Consider the following 16881-nt stretch of genomic DNA (forward strand, 5'->3'; position numbering starts at 1 on the left):
CATACTTGCCACCTCCACTTTTGTTGTCGACTGGCTTACACGCAGCACGCCACACGCCATTGGGTCATTTGGTCCTCTCGTAGATATTGTGTATATACACATTTACACACTCTTTGGTTAATAGACTCGAGCCGTCTGGCTGGACGGTGACCTCTGCAGAGGGACTCTCGAAGCGACCCTGACAACACGGCGGAACTGAACGGTGTCTAAATACCACCACAGGCTCGCACAGCAACGGGAGCATCACGGCACAGGCACAGGTGTTGGCATCGCTGAAGCCCGCCATTAACAAAGGCACACAATGGCGGACCCAAAGACCTGCCCGCCGCTGACGCGCGCCTCGGTGGTCGCGGCGCACGACCTCGTGCGGCCGCACGTCCACCGCACGCCGGTGCTGACCAACTCGACGCTGACGCGGCTGGCGTCGACGCCGGCGGGGGACAGGCCCGGGGACAGAGAGGCGGCGGGGAGTGATGAGAACGGTGGTGAGGAAAAGAGGGAGACGAAGGCGCGCCCGGTCATCCGGCTGTGGTTCAAGTGCGAGAACCTGCAGCGGGTCGGGGCGTTCAAGGTGCGCGGGGCGTTCCACGCCGTCGAGAGGCTCAAGGCCGATGAGGGGTGGGTTGCTGGTGGGGGGCTGAAGAGGGGGGTGGTCACGCATAGCAGTGGTGAGTTCCTTCTTTTATTTTACTTGCCTTCACGCCTCATCTACTTCATCTAACACCACATACACCCACAGGAAACCACGCGCAGGCCCTCGCCCTCGCGGCCCGTGAGTCCGGCATCCCCGCGCACATCATCATGCCCGAGATCTCGGCGCCGGGCAAGGTCGCCGCGACCAAGGGGTACGGCGCCAACGTCGTTTTCAGCGGGTCGACGTCTGTCGAGCGCGAGGCCGTCGCGGCGCGCGTCATGGCCGAGACGGGCGCCACGCTCGTGCCGCCCTACGACCACCCGGACATCGTCCTCGGCCAGGGCACGATGGGCCTTGAGTTCCAGGACCAGGTGGACGAGCTGATGGCGAGCGACAGGGGCACGGAGAAGAAAGGCCTGGACGCAATCATCACGCCCTGCGGCGGCGGCGGCATGCTCTCCGGCGTGGCGCTGTCGTGCGAGGGGACCGGGATCCGCGTGTTCGGCGCCGAGCCGTCGTTCCAGGGCGCGGACGACTGCCGGCGCGGTCTGGCGGCGGGCAAGCGCGTCGAGAGCGTGTCCACCCTGACGGTCGCCGACGGCCTGCGCACGCCCGTCGGTGCGATACCGTGGAGCATCATTCACGACAGGAAGCTGGTGCAGGCTGTGTTCGCCGTGACCGAGGCGCAGATCGCGGCGGCGCTGCGGCTCGTCCTCGAGCGCATGAAGGTCGTCGTCGAGCCCAGCTCTGCGGTGCCGCTCGCCGTCGTGCTGTTCAACGAGGAGTTCCGGGCGCTGGTGGAGAGGGAGGCTGGGCCTGAGGGGTGGGATGTTGGGGTTGTGTTTAGTGGGGGGAATGTTGGGCTTGATAAACTTGGGATGTTGTTTGGTTCGTGAGAGCTGATGGGGTAGATTTCGCATGTTCTGGGTCTGTCTTACAAAGACGTTGGAGATATCATGTTGCAGCGGCAAGCATCTGTGAGGGTGCTGTAGATGTCAACTTGTGTATTTGCGTGTGCTTGTCAACACCGTAGGGGGCAGCCTCGCCTGATTTAGCTGTACTCCGCATACCAAGGGGATATAGATTTTGGCTTCGGCATAATCTGGGTATAGACATGTGGATGTGGGCGTTCACTTACATCCTTCAACCCTGGGATAAATATCCTCGGCTGTTGCGTTCATAATTCACATTCTGGCTGACCATAATATGACCTTAACGTCTGCAAGGGGTGCTCTGCACAGAAAATAAGTAATATCTATTCTGCAGGCGATTATTGGGAGGGTCTCTCAGAGAGAATTCCAAGTCATGCAAAGGAAGACGTTTCAGTTTCTGTCCTAGCTTATTAGAAGGGCAGAAATTGGTCATTATACCTTGGTAGTGTCGGCGGGATTTGCTAAAACCTGGATAGCATACTAGAAATTACCAAGGCGGATTATAATGGTGGACCTGGGAAGGCCCGATCTGGGACGACCTCTTCTGGAACAGCATTTTATTGCACTACCCCGCGTGGGCGACCTCTTTCTTGTGACATTTGAAGTTTTGCGGTACACATAGAAACCTGTGGCTGTCAAGTGCGTCTCCGTGTTGTTCAAGTATTGTTGAGCTACGCGCCGGTGTAAGTTCCAAGCCATATCTGCTGTGGTGTGACTTGGCTTTCCCGGCCTATCGTCGTAGAAGGATTCCAAGGATGGCATTTCAGCATGAGTTTGATCCACGAGGCACGAATCCTTCAATGCAACGTGGGGTCGGCGTGCCATTAGGCCTCTCTGGGGGCCATACAAGTAGGATCAGAAGCGAGATACAGGGCTGCGCCTGCAGGCAATTGGTGCAGAGTATGCCTCCGTAATTTCCCTACCTGCAAGCCACTTTGGCCGCCGTCCGTCGGGCTCAGCCTGGATGTATGCGCTGGTCTTCTTATATGGACCCCAGCCCATGAAACACCTTTCTGAGCACAAAGCAAAACTCATTAATGATCACCTCCGCTCTGTAATTCTCGCATTCCTTTGCCGAGTTTGATTTGGCTACACGACGACATTGGTGCTGGCCTGGTTCAATATCAACACAGACGCCTCCATCAACACCACAGAATGACAAGTGCAACACCTTTCCTGACAACTGAGAACGGGGCCACAACATCTTACCTCCCATTGACGACAGCCTGGCCCTCTGCTGGAACGGACTGCGCTTCAGGGGTGTACCAGCAGATCGGTGGGATTTTCTTGGGATGGGATCCTTGGTATGCGCAGAACGTTGACAACAGACTTTCGACCTGTTGGCCACCCGAAGCGTCAGCATGGTGGACCCAAGCCGCCCTGCCAACAACAGTCCTGGGCCCAGTCTTCACCTGTCCCGAGGCATACTACGAAGCTTATACGTCGACGCTCGACAGCCACACGAAGCAGACCATATGCTGCCCGTCGCACTACAGACTCAACGTCGCCAACTTCGCAAAGGCTACGTTCCCCTCGCAGTGCACATCAACTCTCACCCCCCGGGGAGTCGCTGACGTGGTTCCGGCTATCAGGCCAGGCCAGCACGTCGACTGTCGTTCCTGACAGCACGACCTTGACAGTCTTCGGCTGGCACCTGAACGGGCTCAATGTGGCTGCCTCCAGCACAGCCACTCCGAGTCCTACCAGCAGCACTGTGACCGACACCACCGGGGCGACATCGACACCGATCTCAACCTCGAGCGCTGCGGTTTCGACGGCCAGAAATTCCAATAATCTGGGAGTAACAGTCGGGGCCACTGTTGGTGCGGTATTGGGGATACTTCTTGTTGCCCTTGGGGTGTTCTTGGTGTGGCGGAGAAGGCGTGCTGGGGGAGGAAGGGGCAGAGGGCCAGAACAACCCAAGGTGATGGAAGCCTACAGCACTCCCGCGGCAGAATCGCAAGCTCCGAGCAGCCTCCAATCAGAGCTTCCTGCAATTGATCGTCCGGCAGAGTTGAATACATCAAGGAATGTAAACGAGTTACCTCATTGAGTGTAGAAAGGAGTACCCGTAATATCACCTACTTGCGTAGTAGTTACACACATTTAGGACCAGCTAGTATTGTATAGCAAACTAATTACTGTCACCCAAGGTCCCAGAATTATTATAACTTACACAAAAGTGTCCAAACCAGTGAGCTTACAGGATTTGGAGGAAAAGAAAGAGTAGTAGGAAATAAAAGATTGACATTTTTCTGTGCTCCAAGTTAGTGTTTATTCTAGCACAGCTTACGACCCCGAACTTTTTCCTACCAAATTCTCAGAGTACAGAAATTGTCACGAACCGCCACATGGCAATCTCAGTGTCCAGACCTAGGATGAAAATTCCCCAAACTGAATTGGGGATAGCCATTTCTGGGTGGGGGCTTCCGTACATCGTGGTATATTGCGTCGAAGGTCGTCCGGTCAGTGTCGTTATACACAGCCCTATAAGGACGGGGATCACATCTATAGAGCGGGTGTGGTGGTTGCTGTCTTCCGGAAAACAAAGGTATATGTTGTCGGGGCCGAGGGACTTGAAAGTCCAGAGCAGTTGTGCCCTCAGTGTAGCATTGTGATATGCACTGGGATAACGAGGACCCACGCCGGGAGCTGGGGCATTTTGGACTTGTTCACGAGCATCACTCGCACGTATGCGTCCTAGCCTGTCTTTCTTTTTGTGGGACTTCCAGTCGAAGGTATACTACAAATATTTTGAGCTACATGAGAAACAGGATCAGGGCACCTTGCCTACGTGTGAAGAATCCCTAGTTGGGCTTTCCGATTTGACGGTTGCGCTTGACGAGGACTCAATGTGAGTCTCCGAGGCAGGCTTGCTATGATCAGATTCAGAGTATGACGTGCAGTGTGAAGTGAGGGAAGAGGTTGCTAGTAGCTCGTATGAATTGTAGTCTGGCCTATATCGGGACTGCAAGGAAGATGCAGGCCGGCGCCTCTGGCCTTGCCGGTGGCTACAACCTGGATGACGCCTTGACCCTGAGGAAGACATAGCAGGATGCAGATAAGTATTGGATCCTAATAAAGAAATTGACCAGGTCAAGTAAAACTTGAATTTGAATTGCGGAAATGGGTTTTATAACTGGGCTGTGGATAGAAATTTAGTGAGAATGTCTATGGGCAATTTTCCCCGGTCCCCCATACTGCCGAGGTGCTGTTTATTTATATCCAGCATTGTGATTTGCAAAGCTTTGCATACAAGGCATTGAATCTTCTGCCTGGACCAAACTGGTATACCGTCCCCTTGACTACCCTCGAGCCACCTCAAGTCTTCGCGAGTCACTTTGTGACGTCTCGGGTGGGTGTTCTGAGGACGTGCTAGCACTAATGAATGCGCTACTAGACTTGCAGCCCTAGCACATGCTTTCACCAGTTTTTACTTGCTACTATTTGAGTCTGTATGATATTTTGATAAACTAGAACATTCCATCAGTTCTGCAAGCTATTTACAACAATACCAGCGACATTGAGGTGCGCTGGGCCAAACGAATCCTTCGATGTGGTAGTTCCAATCCTGTCATAATGCTGTATGTTCATGTAATAGTACTGAAAGACCAATGTTAACTTGTAGAAATTCATCCCAATGTGTTCACCAAACCCTGGGTATGTGCGATTTCGGTCCATGTTTGCTATGATTAGCTATAAATGATGGGCCTGTACTTGAAGCTGAGCCAACGTCCGCTATCACCTTCTGTAGTGGGACTTGAAATTTCATGCTCTCGCATGTTACAGACACCGCTTCTACGTCTGTGAAAGCTACTGAGTCTGGTACTGTATAATAATACTGCATGCCAATGTGTGCGGAAACCGTGCTCACGTGAGGTGCACGCATCCTGAAACCACAACCTCTGTACACACCTTTCATACCACAATGTCACAATGAGCATGCTATGTGGAATTTCATGTATTCAGAATGACAAACATTACAGTAACTCGGTTGCAGCCATCAGTTGACGGTAGGCAGGCAAACCCACGGCTAGTGACTAATTGAGCCCACCTGCTCATTCATAGTGACGGCTCACACATAGCCGGGTCACAGCTTAGTACAGAGTATTCATGGGCAGAACTTTATAACGGTCTGCGATTGTTTCTTTCATTCATTTATTTCAAAGTATCTTGCAACCTTGACCAAGTCTTGCACTTCAACGTCTCTTGACCACGTCAGCGGAACTCCCAAACTTGTTGAACTCCAACTTCTAGCCAACAGTCACAATTTATCCTCTGATAATCATCCAGACTCAAACTCATTCTTCAATACAACAAGATTTTTCACTACAAATCTGAACCATCATGGATATCGATCTTGATGTTTCGGCCCCAGAATGGCTTGCTGCTCCAAAGCAAGCATTCTTCTACCAGACCATTGTGAACGCTTTGCAAAGCTCAAGACTGTCGGACTCACAGGCAAAGTCCCGCGCCATCGAAAACAGCACGATCTACCTCTGCACCTCAGTAGGATCCCGAAAGGAGTCCCAAGACGTTATGTGGCGATTCTCGATGGTGGTGGTTGCCATCATTTGGCAAATTCCCCATGACCATGTTTACCAAGACATCCTGACCGACGCTGTGATCAGCTTATGCAAGCGGACGGAGCCCAACGAGAAGTTTGGCAAAGGTGACACATTCTGGGACGACTGGGAGAGTTTGCCAGAATTGTTGATGTTCATTACAGATGTGCGGCAAGGTACAAAACCCCCGTTTGAGAAATCTACTTGATCAACGTTTTGCTGACAATCATTCTTCTGACAGACCCGATCGCTTGCTTTGGGGAACAGGCTCCCCGAGAAAAAATCACAAACTTTCAAAGACTTACTTCGTTCACTGCGAGGCTGACAGGTGCCGGCTACACGAAGTGGATGAATTGGCCAGGAAACGAGCTCAGCCACGCCCTTGGGGCAACTCGTGAGAAGGGCATGGCGTTCGACTGCGGGCTCTGGATTGCTACTGAGTGGCTTCTGCGCTCTGCGGATGCTATATACATTGCATTAAATGAGTGGGAGGGAGGCTTGGAAGTTCAGGATACCTGGAAAATATTAAGGCCGATTGGCTCGGCTTTGCAGAAATGGCAGGCCTGGAGACAGCGGCTGGTGGAACTCAAAGAGAATTGGGGTGAATGGGAGTTCAAGGAAACCACACTGGAACGCATAAAACAGGCCATACAGGAGATGGAGACTGTAGAACAGCGTCATGCAAAGATCGGGGAGGAGCAGAACGCAGACAAGTGTGCTGATAGTGCTATGAAGGTTGGCAAGTAAAATTTATTGTACTACTTCTAATGAATAAATTTCAAAAGATATCAAAACCAACGAGATGGGGACGCCTAATTCTGAACTTCAAGTTATGCCATGTTCCAACAGCTACATCAAGCCGATAGGTAAAATGGCAAGCCATTTATCATGTTTAAACTCACGATGAGTTTTCATTGTCATGGTAGATGCCAAGTCTATGCTATATTCAAATGCTTTGCCATACCTTCTCAGAGCTAAGTTCCTCATAGTAGCGACCACGCGGCAGGAATACCACATTAGGACCTGTGTGATCCACAGCAATGCTATCGTACAATTGGAACTCATCTCGTCTGCCACGGCTGTCTGTCCTGCCGGCCCAACCCCCACCCAGCTCACCAGCCTCGCCAGGCGCCTTCTCAAAGTCGAAGTACCAAAATGTTTTGGCAATAGTCAGCCTCATCTCAAGGTAGGCCATCGACTTGCCAGCACAGGAGCGGTCACCGATCGAGAACGGCATAAAAGCGCGCCTCATGGCGGTGCGCGCATCTCGCTGCTCGGCCGTCTCGGGAATAGGTACACCGTCCTCAGATTCAGGGGCCAACCAGCGCTCCGGCCTGAACTCGAACGGGTCGGGGAAGTATTTCGGATTGTGTTGTAGGCTATATTGGCTCACGGCAACCTGCGTGCCCGGCGGGATGACGTGTCCGTCGACGATGAAGGGCTCGCCCGCTGCGGCCGATGCGGTCTCTTGTTCGCGCCAGGCCGGGGCGAGGGTCGACGGCGACATGCGCATCGTCTCGTCGATGACTGCACCTCAGGTATGTGCAGCTGTTGAGCAGCAGGCCCTGGCGGATCTCGCCAGCAGAGGTGAATGCGGTCCTGATCTCGGACGCTAGGCGGGCGTAGGCTTTTGGGTTTCGGGAGAGGTAGAAGAACATGCCGCTTAAGGCCGTAGAGGTGGTACTTCCATCTTGAGAGAAGAAGTATTATGAACGGTGTTAGTAAGTCACCAGAGATGTAACGCTGAAGAAGAACCGGTTTACTTAGGCATGTGTACGAGACCTACCTGCGGCGATGAAAAGTACAGCCTCGGCCCAAAGATCCTTACTTATAAGTCCCGGTTCACCGGGACTAATATCTCGTGATGCAAGTGAGTAGAAGTCGTGCCTGTCATCTTTTGGAAAGGCCATACGTGTGGCGATCATGGTCTTGAGTGAGCCGTAGAAACCGTTGAGGCTGTGCCTGCCTCGGCCGACGTTGAAGAGCGACTCAAGCAAGCGAAGCAGAGGCCAGAAGAAATACAAGGCACTGCGGTCGCTGCGAGTCTTGAGACGCTCCATAATGACGCGGTGAGTTGGGTCGGTCTGGGTGTTGAGAGGGTACCCAAAGGCAAGCTCGCCTACTACGTCGAGGCCCAAGCGCTCGCACCGCGGCGTCATATTGATTATGTCTCGCTTGCGGCTGGATCGTAGCAGCTGAGTGAGGAAGGAATCAATATGCAGCTGCATGTGGGGCTCGAAGACCCTCATGGAGCCTTCTGAGATGACCGGGGCGATGACACGCCTCTTCCTGCGGTGATCCTCTTTGTCGAGCGTGTTGAGCAAGCTGGGGGCTCCCCGGCCACCTTGGCGTAGTTGGATATATTCTCTGCCCTTGGTTACTCGTGGGTTGAGGTATATATCTAGATATATCAGCCTGTGTGTTATGTAGAAAAAGAAAGGCACGGACTTTGGGATACAATATACCTTGTAGGGCTGACAAGCTGTTGAATACGAGACGGTTGGGTGCCAACCTCACAACCGGACCTGTGCTGTGTCGTTAATTCTAGATTCCACTATTGAAGACCGTCGTAACAGGGGAACTTGAGAGAAAAAAGGATGGAGTGAGCTAGAGCTTGGTGTGCCTTCGATCACACAGCCAACAACCATTACTTGTTGCAAGACTTGTGCTTACCGTACGTTTCGTGGAGCTCAAGTGATGCGAGGTGGAGGCGTCGGCGCCAGACATGCGCGGCTCCATAGGCGTTTGCGAGCTTAGCAGCCAGTGGCCCAGGAAATTTCCTCAGGGGGTGGTATAGCAACTGATATACTGCGAAGCTGATGAAGCTGATCAGCTGAAGGAGCCAGACAGGCAGGTCAGCAACGGAGACATAGCCAGGAAGTGCAGACATTCAGGGCAACCTACCAGGGGCAACAGAAGGCGGGAAATGCCAGAAGTCGACGCGAGAATACCATTGTTCGTGTCCAAAGAAATCATTGTGAAGTGAAATACTTTTATTTCTTCAGATGTATTGAGGATTGAAGAAGATGCTCTCGAATTCGAAAGCTGATGAAGCTTGAAAACAGACGAGCCCGTTGGGAAGGAATACTGAAGCCAACTGCTGACAAGGAGGGGATTGCAGGATCTCACTCTCTGTTGGCCCAGAGAATGACGCTCGTGTAATCTCATGTTTCAAATCACCTGGAGATGACATATTTCCTAGTTGTTGACACTTGAGTTCTTGGTCATGTTGGCCAAGCTGGCGGCCACGGAATGGATTATAAACTCGGGCATAACAAAGAGCAAGATACGCACCACGCAATGAGAATAACCAAACACAATCCCACGACGATTCGACGGAGATTCTGATTGGTATAATTCCAATCTACCGGGAGATGGCTGGACAATAAGTTGAAAGTGATGGATTGCGCAGTTTACAGGTTATCTCTCAGCTCCACTTCATCAAGTACTACCATGACACAGTTTAATTCCAAGATTCATTAATTAATCTGAAGATGGAGATGTGTCGCCCATCAGTTGAGCAGATATGATGGATAGTTTGGAAGCTTACCCCGTTGTCCCAGTGGCTCACGATTTTCAGTATCTCCTTCGGAACATGTGGTGATAAAACTGTCACAAAGTAAAAGAAGTCGCAATATTGAATCTTTGTTCCTTTGTGAAAGGCACATTACGCTTTTTCTAGTGTCAGAGATTTGTATTCAAGAAGTCTTAGTGACAAATGTATACCTTTGCAGCCAGTCCTCCGAATCAGCTCTGACAACTCCAATGTAGGGCTTAAGTGTGATATGAGAGCTTTCCGTCCAGCTTGCTGAGACATAAATGTTGAGGTACTCCCTCTCCATGATACTCTCTGCAATCAACCTCCTGCAGATGCAATAAAGTGTGGGCCCAGAGAATTAACCACCAATCCTCTTCCTTTCCACACATGCATGTGGTTGCTGACGCAGTACAAGAATACGTGCGGGGGGTTGGATAAAGTCTGGGCGGGAACATAAAAGACGGCCGAAATTGCTTACTTCTCTGTAAGATAAGCGAAACAATCTTTCCATCACCCTTCACACTTCTACGAACATGCTGGCTTACTATGTCTTGTTCCTGGCATTTGCCTTGTACCGCCTTTCTAAGGCGATCTACAACCTGTACTTCCATCCGTTGGCCAAATTTCCAGGACCCAAGCTCGCCGCCGCATCCCACTTGTACGAGTTTTACTGGTCCGTCATTCGGGACGGGGAGTTCATCTGGGTGCTAGAGAGGCTGCATAAGAAATATGGTACGTGTGTCGGTAAAGTATCCCAGCTTTTCACAGCGAACTGACAGAGGGAGGTCCAATTGTGAGAATAACACCACGCGAGCTCCACATTAGCGATCCCTCATTCTATAATGAGATATACGCGGGTAACCCGAAAAGGGTGGAGGGCGACTACCGGTTCACACGGTCCCTCGGTACGACAAACTCTATGTTTGCGGCCGTCGACCATGACCTCCACCAGGCGCGCCGCAACAGCTTGGCCAATTTCTTCTCCAAGCGGTCGATCTCCGACCTCCAGCCCATAATCCAGGACAAGGCGGAGCGGTTTATCATGAGGCTGGAAGAGGCTTCTCAGAGCGGGTCTTTGGCCAACCTAAGCACCCTGTGCTTTCACAGCAGACACCGTCTCGCACTACTCATTCGGGGCTTCCCTGGGCTGTCTGGGACGGTTCCGGGGCCGAAAACATCTTGAGCGATGCAACGAAAGCAGTGCTCGCCCTGAGCCATTGGCTCAGGTTCATACCCCTCAGGTTCACAGAAGCAAAGAAGCTGCCTCCATCGCTGGTGGGGCGCATCTTGCCCAAGGCAGCTGTGGTGGTGCTGAAGACCCACCGCACCATCAGGTCGTTGGCGTTGGAGGTGCTCAACGCCAAGGAGCCCAAAGCCTCCGACGAGAACATGTTTGCCGCGCTTGCTGATCCGTCGCTCCCGGCGGAGGAGCGGACCCTTGAGCGCCTCGAGGACGAAGGGTTTGTGATTCTGGCCGCCGGGACGGAGACTACGGCCTACAGCCTCAGCGTCACCATGTTTTATCTGTTGGACAACCCTGGCATCTTCTCAGAGCTCTATGATGAGATCAAGGGGGTCATGCCTGATCCAGCAGAGTGTCCGCCCTTGGCGACGCTGGAAAATCTAGCCCTGTTGGTAAGAAGCTTGCGGCCAACAATATAAAGGAAGGGCCACATAATGCTCGGCAAGTCTGACTAACGGCGAACAGAGGGGTGTTGTAAACGAGGGCCTCCGACTGTCCATGGGCACACTGACACGACACCCTCGCATAGCACCGGACCGGGTGTTGCAATACAAGGACTGGTCAATTCCTGCAGGTGTGAGTCCCCCTATGTCCGAAAAGAACAAAATATCCTGAATATGGGAAGAGATCGCCACTAAGCCAGCCAACAGACTCCCTGCAGCACTGCCACCTATTTCGTCCACACCAACCCGGAGCTGTTCCCAGACCCTTGGTCTTTTGATCCTTATCGCTGGGTCCGAGCTGCGGAACAGGGAGTGCACCTTGAAAGCCATCTTTCGCTGTTCGTGAAGGGGACGAGATCGTGCCTCGGCATCAAGTATGCCTTACCAGCCCACAACAGCGGCTTCAGGCTATGCTAACACCGTGGAATTACAGCATGGCCACAGCTGAGATGTACATACTCACGGCTAACCTGGTCCGACGTGTCAAGATGAACTTATCGGAAGGCACCACGGTAGACTGTGTGCTGCCGGCGAAGGACCACACCGTTGTGATACCGAGAAACACTTCTGGGATCAAAGTCAGCGTGTTGGGAATCAACACTGTGTAGAGCGGGACGGGAAGCTGGTGTTGCTTGTTGGTAACACCGCATCGGGAAGCTAGTATCGAAGCAGACCGATCATCATGTGCACACCATTTCCTTTTCTTTGTGGTGTGCCGTGGGGTGATTTCGATAGGTCAAGAGATGCATGTATGTACGTTGAAATAAGAACTTGTGGTTCCTGTCAGAAACGTGGGGCCCAAATGGGCCGTCTCATTCCCAACATTGGTTCCCGCGCTTCTAATACATAAACCGGCGGACCCGCCAGTTCCGTCTTGCATACAGAGATGTCAGACACCACATGCTGCCTCTTAGTGCTTACCAACTAGTCGGACCGGTGTGCATGCACTACATACATGTAATCACGAGGGTTCCAACTGGCTCGCATGGTTGAGTTCGCCATGCATTAATCCGATGTGTGCACGGGAGGGGTTCGCAGTTTGTGCGGTAGAATCCGCCTTTCTTGAAAACCATGGCATGATGCGATTACGATCAACGAAAACAATTACAACTAGCAACATGACAAAGATATGTTGCCGATTCAATGTTGAGGAATGGAAATGGGAGAAGCTCCACATAGTAAGCATTCTGAACACGTGGAAAAGGTAGGTATTGAAACCTTTTCTTTACTTGGGTGGAGCAGTACCACCAGTGTGTCTAGGAAGTAAAATGTCCCAAATGACTTTTTGAAAGGGGCTTATGTGAAGCGAATCGAGACAAATGTACTCTGACAGCCGACGCCTGTTGATTTTTCAGACGGTCTCATTATGAATTTATTGTGTGTGACGGTGAGCACTAGTAACTTGAAATGCTAAAAGTTCCATTTTTCCTGTCTTGGCAGTGCCTGGAAATGCCTGATCTACTCAATCATTACCTGTCTGCTAGTCCTTAAATCCTGCATGTCCAGATTCCAGTCATCATCCTTTCTGTCATTTGGGTCCAACCTACTACTCGTGACCCGGGTTTCTTGAGTTTTTCTAACCACAAGCCTTGGCGATGCTGCTGTGCTGGTACTTTCTCTAGTACCTTTGTACTTGTTGGATATGAGGGTGGTGTAGCCCTTGATCGTAGGTAAGATCTTCTTATCCTTGAGCTGCCTTATGGCTGGGAGGCAGGCGATGATGAAGCAGCATGTGAGTTCAATATAGACGGCGTAGTATGTTGCCCAAGTAAGCGAGGGAAATGTGGTTTCCTTGGCTAGAATGGGCATTAGTACCAGGGTATTTCGGTTCAGAAACGGCTAAAGGGTACTTACTCGCGTCTGAAAGACGCCAAATGACAAATCGAAAAAGTGCTGAGCAGAATGTCCTAAAGGCACATGTTAACAGACAATAAGTGTCATCAGGAATGGACTACGGGATAGCGAAAGGCTTACAAGAAACCGGTCGCAAAGATAGCGATCACGCCGAGCCTCTTCGTGACCTTCATCTGCAGTTTCCAAATCAAGAAGGCCGCCACGAGAACCATCCAAAGGTCTAAGGCCGCGTTCAGCGCCGAATATGCCCCGGAGCCATCAAAGACGTCGTGGTAAGTACATTCAGGTCCCTGATTGAAAGTCCACTCGCAGTAGAGAGGCTGGGATACGAAGCACTGGGCGATGAAGTACGCCACGGCCAGGGCCATATTGAAGAATTGTGTGGCCCGGAGGACTCGCTGGACTTTTGGGCCCTCGAAAATACGCTGGTAAAAGAAGAGGATAGACATCTTGGTGACTGCCAGCGTGATTGCGTATAGCTGCGCGCGGGCGAAGTTGATCTTGTAGAATTCCGGTATTTTCTCAAAGTCCAGGTCCCAGAAGTGGACATAGCATCCAACCACTCCCTCTGCGTAGCTGGTCAGCCAGTCAGGAAATATGGAAAGGGGATGCAATGGGCAGCTTACCAAGTACACAAAGGACGAATTGTGCAATGAGAAGGATCTTTTCAATTACATTAGCATCGAATCCTCCTCGTAATACGATTTCAGTCTGTAAACGACGACTACAGAATCAAAGGGAAACTGACGTATGCAACCACACAAGATATATCATCTTTGTACCATTGACCCCGGCCGAACGACAGGGTCACTATCCGAGGAATAAAGACAAGAGTCTGTATGACGAAGAGAACAATGGCCGTGAGCGTGTACTCGGGATCGACGGTCGAGATTGGGCGTGGAAGATCGCATGTGTAGTAGATTTCACGCCAGTTCACTACCAAGGCATTTCGTATCAGTCGTCGGATCTTGAAAGGCTACACGAGGATCCAAACAGTTTCAAAGATACTGGTGTGGACTTGCTGTAATACTCTGTCGCGTCAAGGCACGCATCGAACATGCAGGTCACGAGATCATGGAGATGGGTATCGCATGCGCACTCGCCGTGCTCTGTTGAGTTGCAAGTTAACTCATAGCAGGAAAGCTAGAAAACTGGGTCAACTTTTCTCTCTCAATGAAGGAACGTGATAGGCTCGATTTGCTTACGCCACACGTGGTTGTGGTCCAAGTCGTGATATCCCTTTTGTAGGACACGACTGGGTGGATGAGGAGGAGGAACAGGGCGGCAAAAGCTGCAAACTTCCTGAACAATCCCGACATGATACGCAATGGAACATCTTGTTGATTTCCGGGGGAAAAAGAAAAAAGCGAGGAGGCCTGCGTGGAACGCGTCTAGAGCCCATAAGAGTGGGCATTGCGCCCAGCTCTGAGGTGACTCTGAGGTGAGAGCTAGCCCCCACGTTAATGTGCTCTGTGGTCTCAGCCGCACGGAGACCCCGCGCTTACCCGCGATCCGGTGTGGCGTCTGGGAACGGTACTTGTGGATTACCACTTTATGCTATTCAAACCTTGCTAGAGAAACGAGCGACGATACGGCAGTGAGAAATACGTATGCGGAAAATACTGTTAAAGAGCGCCAAAGCGGCAGGCCCAAAACGTCATCTTGGCTCGTATGCCTAGTACTTCTATCACTGTTAGGTCCAATCGTGCCAAGTCCGAGGAATGACACTTGCTGCACATGTATGGTGTCGGCAAGGGCAGAGACATACTACGAGGAGGTCCCAGTCGGGCAAGGAACGCACATCTAGAGCCCGCACAACGTCAATGTAGGAGTTGCGAGTGAAGGCCAAAGTGATTCAGAGCCAAAGTTCAATGTCACATGCATAAAACTTTACAAAGATGGTATCATTCTATTTGCAGCTCAAGTCTCAGTTCTTCCACAAGAGTCAATCATACCAAGCGCGTTGTAGTTGTTGAGCAAGGTTTGGTTAAAAGTTAAGACTTTTGGCGGGCGAACGGGGCTGGGTTGCACGGTTTCTAAATTTACAGTCCTGTCGGAGTAGAGCAAGTTGAGCAGTCACACAACATTACACTATTGCAGGTCCCGCACTTGAAATAGAAACTAAATGCAGCAGACTATTCGAAAGGTCAATAATTATGTTCTGCCCAGCCCCTGCGTGCCAGTCCAGCCCGGAGCGGTTAAAAACTGCAGATATACGGCGCCTTGCCCACAAACTTCTCCGCCGCGATTTCCTCAACAAGCCACTCCGCAATGCTGGCCCTGCTTATGCCAAGTGAGTCCTCCCCGGACCCAGTGTACGTCGCGTTGACGGGCTGGGCGGGACCATTATTCAGCCAGCCGACGCGGAACAGAGTCCACCTCAGCCTGTCTGTGGGTATCGCCGATACGGTCTCGCCGATGCCTATCTTTTCGGAGTATGCGCTGCCGCCAATTATCCTGACCAACGTCTTTGAGGCAGTCCACTTGAGGCCGCCTCTATCCTGGGGCTGCGGGAATGAGGGGGTAGTCAAGATCAGGGCGCGCTGGATGCCGTTCTCTATGACCTGGGGCAGGAACTCCTTGTAGAAGGCCCCGGGAGGCTTGATAGCACACAGATGTCAGCATTGATGTTGAGTGATCTGGAACAGTACACTTACCGCGCCGCTGGACATTGTCACTGGTCCCATGAATGTAATCAACACGTCGGCGCCGGACTTGGCTGCCTTCTCCCTGTCATTTGCGTCTGCAAATTTACCTTCGATGACAGACACATTTGGCGAGTCCTTGATATTCGACGGTAACTTGCTTGGTGCGCGGGCGAAGATGATCAGGGAGTGGCCGGCCTTGAGGGCTTGGTTGCAGAACTCCACTCCACATGCACCTGCTCGTGAAATGAGTAATTTGAATTTCGTGAAGGTTCTCTTCAGACTTCGATGGTAATCTGTCACTCACCTGTTGCACCGAGTACGAGAATGGTTTTGCCTAACATCCCGGATGATTTGCTTGGGCTAGACGTTGTTGGATCCTTACCTGAGTGAATTCCACCCAGCAGTCTCACCGACATCTGTGATAACAGTCGATATGGCTTTATGGCCCGGTAAGATACGATCAAATGTGACAAGAAGAATGAGATGAAAATGCATGTCTATCATGATGGTGCCGCCTGCTTGCATACTATTATAAGTCAAACGAGACATTACAAAGCGCCACCAACATAACGTTGCTGGGCGGAAGATTGATCGATAGCCGTCATTGCCTTTGATCTCCATGCGATGGACTACAAAATCTTCCAGATTGTGTTCAGAGAAAGCTGCAACGACTGTTGGCTGTCCCGCAAGCAAGCCACCCAGTGACCTATGCTGCGTAAAATGTATGGCGTGGTACAAGGCGATGTTTGACTTGGCCGTGCTGTCCAAGATATCTGGTGAGACCTTGACAGCCGACCTTACCTTTTCCAGCACACGCATCCAACCAGCGGGTCAAGGCTGGATGCATTTTGATCTTGCTCAGATTTGTGGCCTTAGAGTCCCACATAGCCAAGCATAATCTGCCGGTGCAAGTAACTGAGACGCCACTGCCGTTGTACGTATCCGACAAATTGCACCGAGGCCCGATGCGGCTTGTTCGGACCCCCGAAAGCAGGTATGGCCTCCGAGACAAGCTTCGGGACAA

The 16881-nt window shown here is 51.6% G+C and overlaps 6 protein-coding genes across 6 annotated transcripts; 4 read left to right on the top strand and 2 right to left on the bottom strand.

The window, feature by feature from the left end:
- Positions 1-301: 301 nt before the first annotated feature.
- Positions 302-1530, top strand: INS49_012275 (uncharacterized protein; the record flags this gene model as incomplete). The annotated part of the gene is made up of 2 exons (XM_043172979.1): positions 302-668; positions 740-1530. The coding sequence occupies 2 exons, from the start codon at positions 302-304 to the stop codon at positions 1528-1530; spliced, it is 1158 nt and encodes a 385-aa protein (XP_043022276.1).
- Positions 1531-2721: 1191 nt separating this feature from the next.
- On the top strand, positions 2722-3360 carry INS49_012276 (uncharacterized protein; the record flags this gene model as incomplete). Its single annotated transcript, XM_043172980.1, has 2 exons — positions 2722-3104; positions 3207-3360. The coding sequence occupies 2 exons, from the start codon at positions 2722-2724 to the stop codon at positions 3358-3360; spliced, it is 537 nt and encodes a 178-aa protein (XP_043022277.1).
- Positions 3361-5913: 2553 nt separating this feature from the next.
- INS49_012277 (uncharacterized protein) lies at positions 5914-6878 on the top strand (the record flags this gene model as incomplete). The annotated part of the gene is made up of 2 exons (XM_043172981.1): positions 5914-6307; positions 6373-6878. The coding sequence occupies 2 exons, from the start codon at positions 5914-5916 to the stop codon at positions 6876-6878; spliced, it is 900 nt and encodes a 299-aa protein (XP_043022278.1).
- Positions 6879-7077: 199 nt separating this feature from the next.
- On the bottom strand, positions 7078-9107 carry INS49_012278 (uncharacterized protein; the record flags this gene model as incomplete). The annotated part of the gene is made up of 5 exons (XM_043172982.1): positions 7078-7598; positions 7660-7821; positions 7918-8532; positions 8805-8964; positions 9036-9107. The coding sequence occupies 5 exons, from the start codon at positions 9105-9107 to the stop codon at positions 7078-7080; spliced, it is 1530 nt and encodes a 509-aa protein (XP_043022279.1).
- Positions 9108-10202: 1095 nt separating this feature from the next.
- On the top strand, positions 10203-11803 carry INS49_012279 (uncharacterized protein; the record flags this gene model as incomplete). The annotated part of the gene is made up of 5 exons (XM_043172983.1): positions 10203-10401; positions 10455-10764; positions 10896-11304; positions 11378-11488; positions 11789-11803. 5 exons carry the CDS (start codon positions 10203-10205, stop codon positions 11801-11803), a joined length of 1044 nt encoding a protein of 347 aa, XP_043022280.1.
- A 1021-nt stretch (positions 11804-12824) lies between these two features.
- On the bottom strand, positions 12825-16198 carry INS49_012280 (uncharacterized protein; the record flags this gene model as incomplete). The annotated part of the gene is made up of 9 exons (XM_043172984.1): positions 12825-12832; positions 12981-13151; positions 13210-13262; positions 13330-13777; positions 13836-13872; positions 13958-14145; positions 15416-15809; positions 15867-16090; positions 16162-16198. The coding sequence occupies 9 exons, from the start codon at positions 16196-16198 to the stop codon at positions 12825-12827; spliced, it is 1560 nt and encodes a 519-aa protein (XP_043022281.1).
- Between the last annotated feature and the right edge of the window lie 683 nt (positions 16199-16881).

Source organism: Diaporthe citri, assembly GCF_014595645.1.
Source record: "Diaporthe citri strain NFHF-8-4 chromosome Unknown scaffold_6, whole genome shotgun sequence".
Classification (NCBI taxonomy): Eukaryota; Fungi; Ascomycota; class Sordariomycetes; order Diaporthales; family Diaporthaceae; genus Diaporthe; species Diaporthe citri.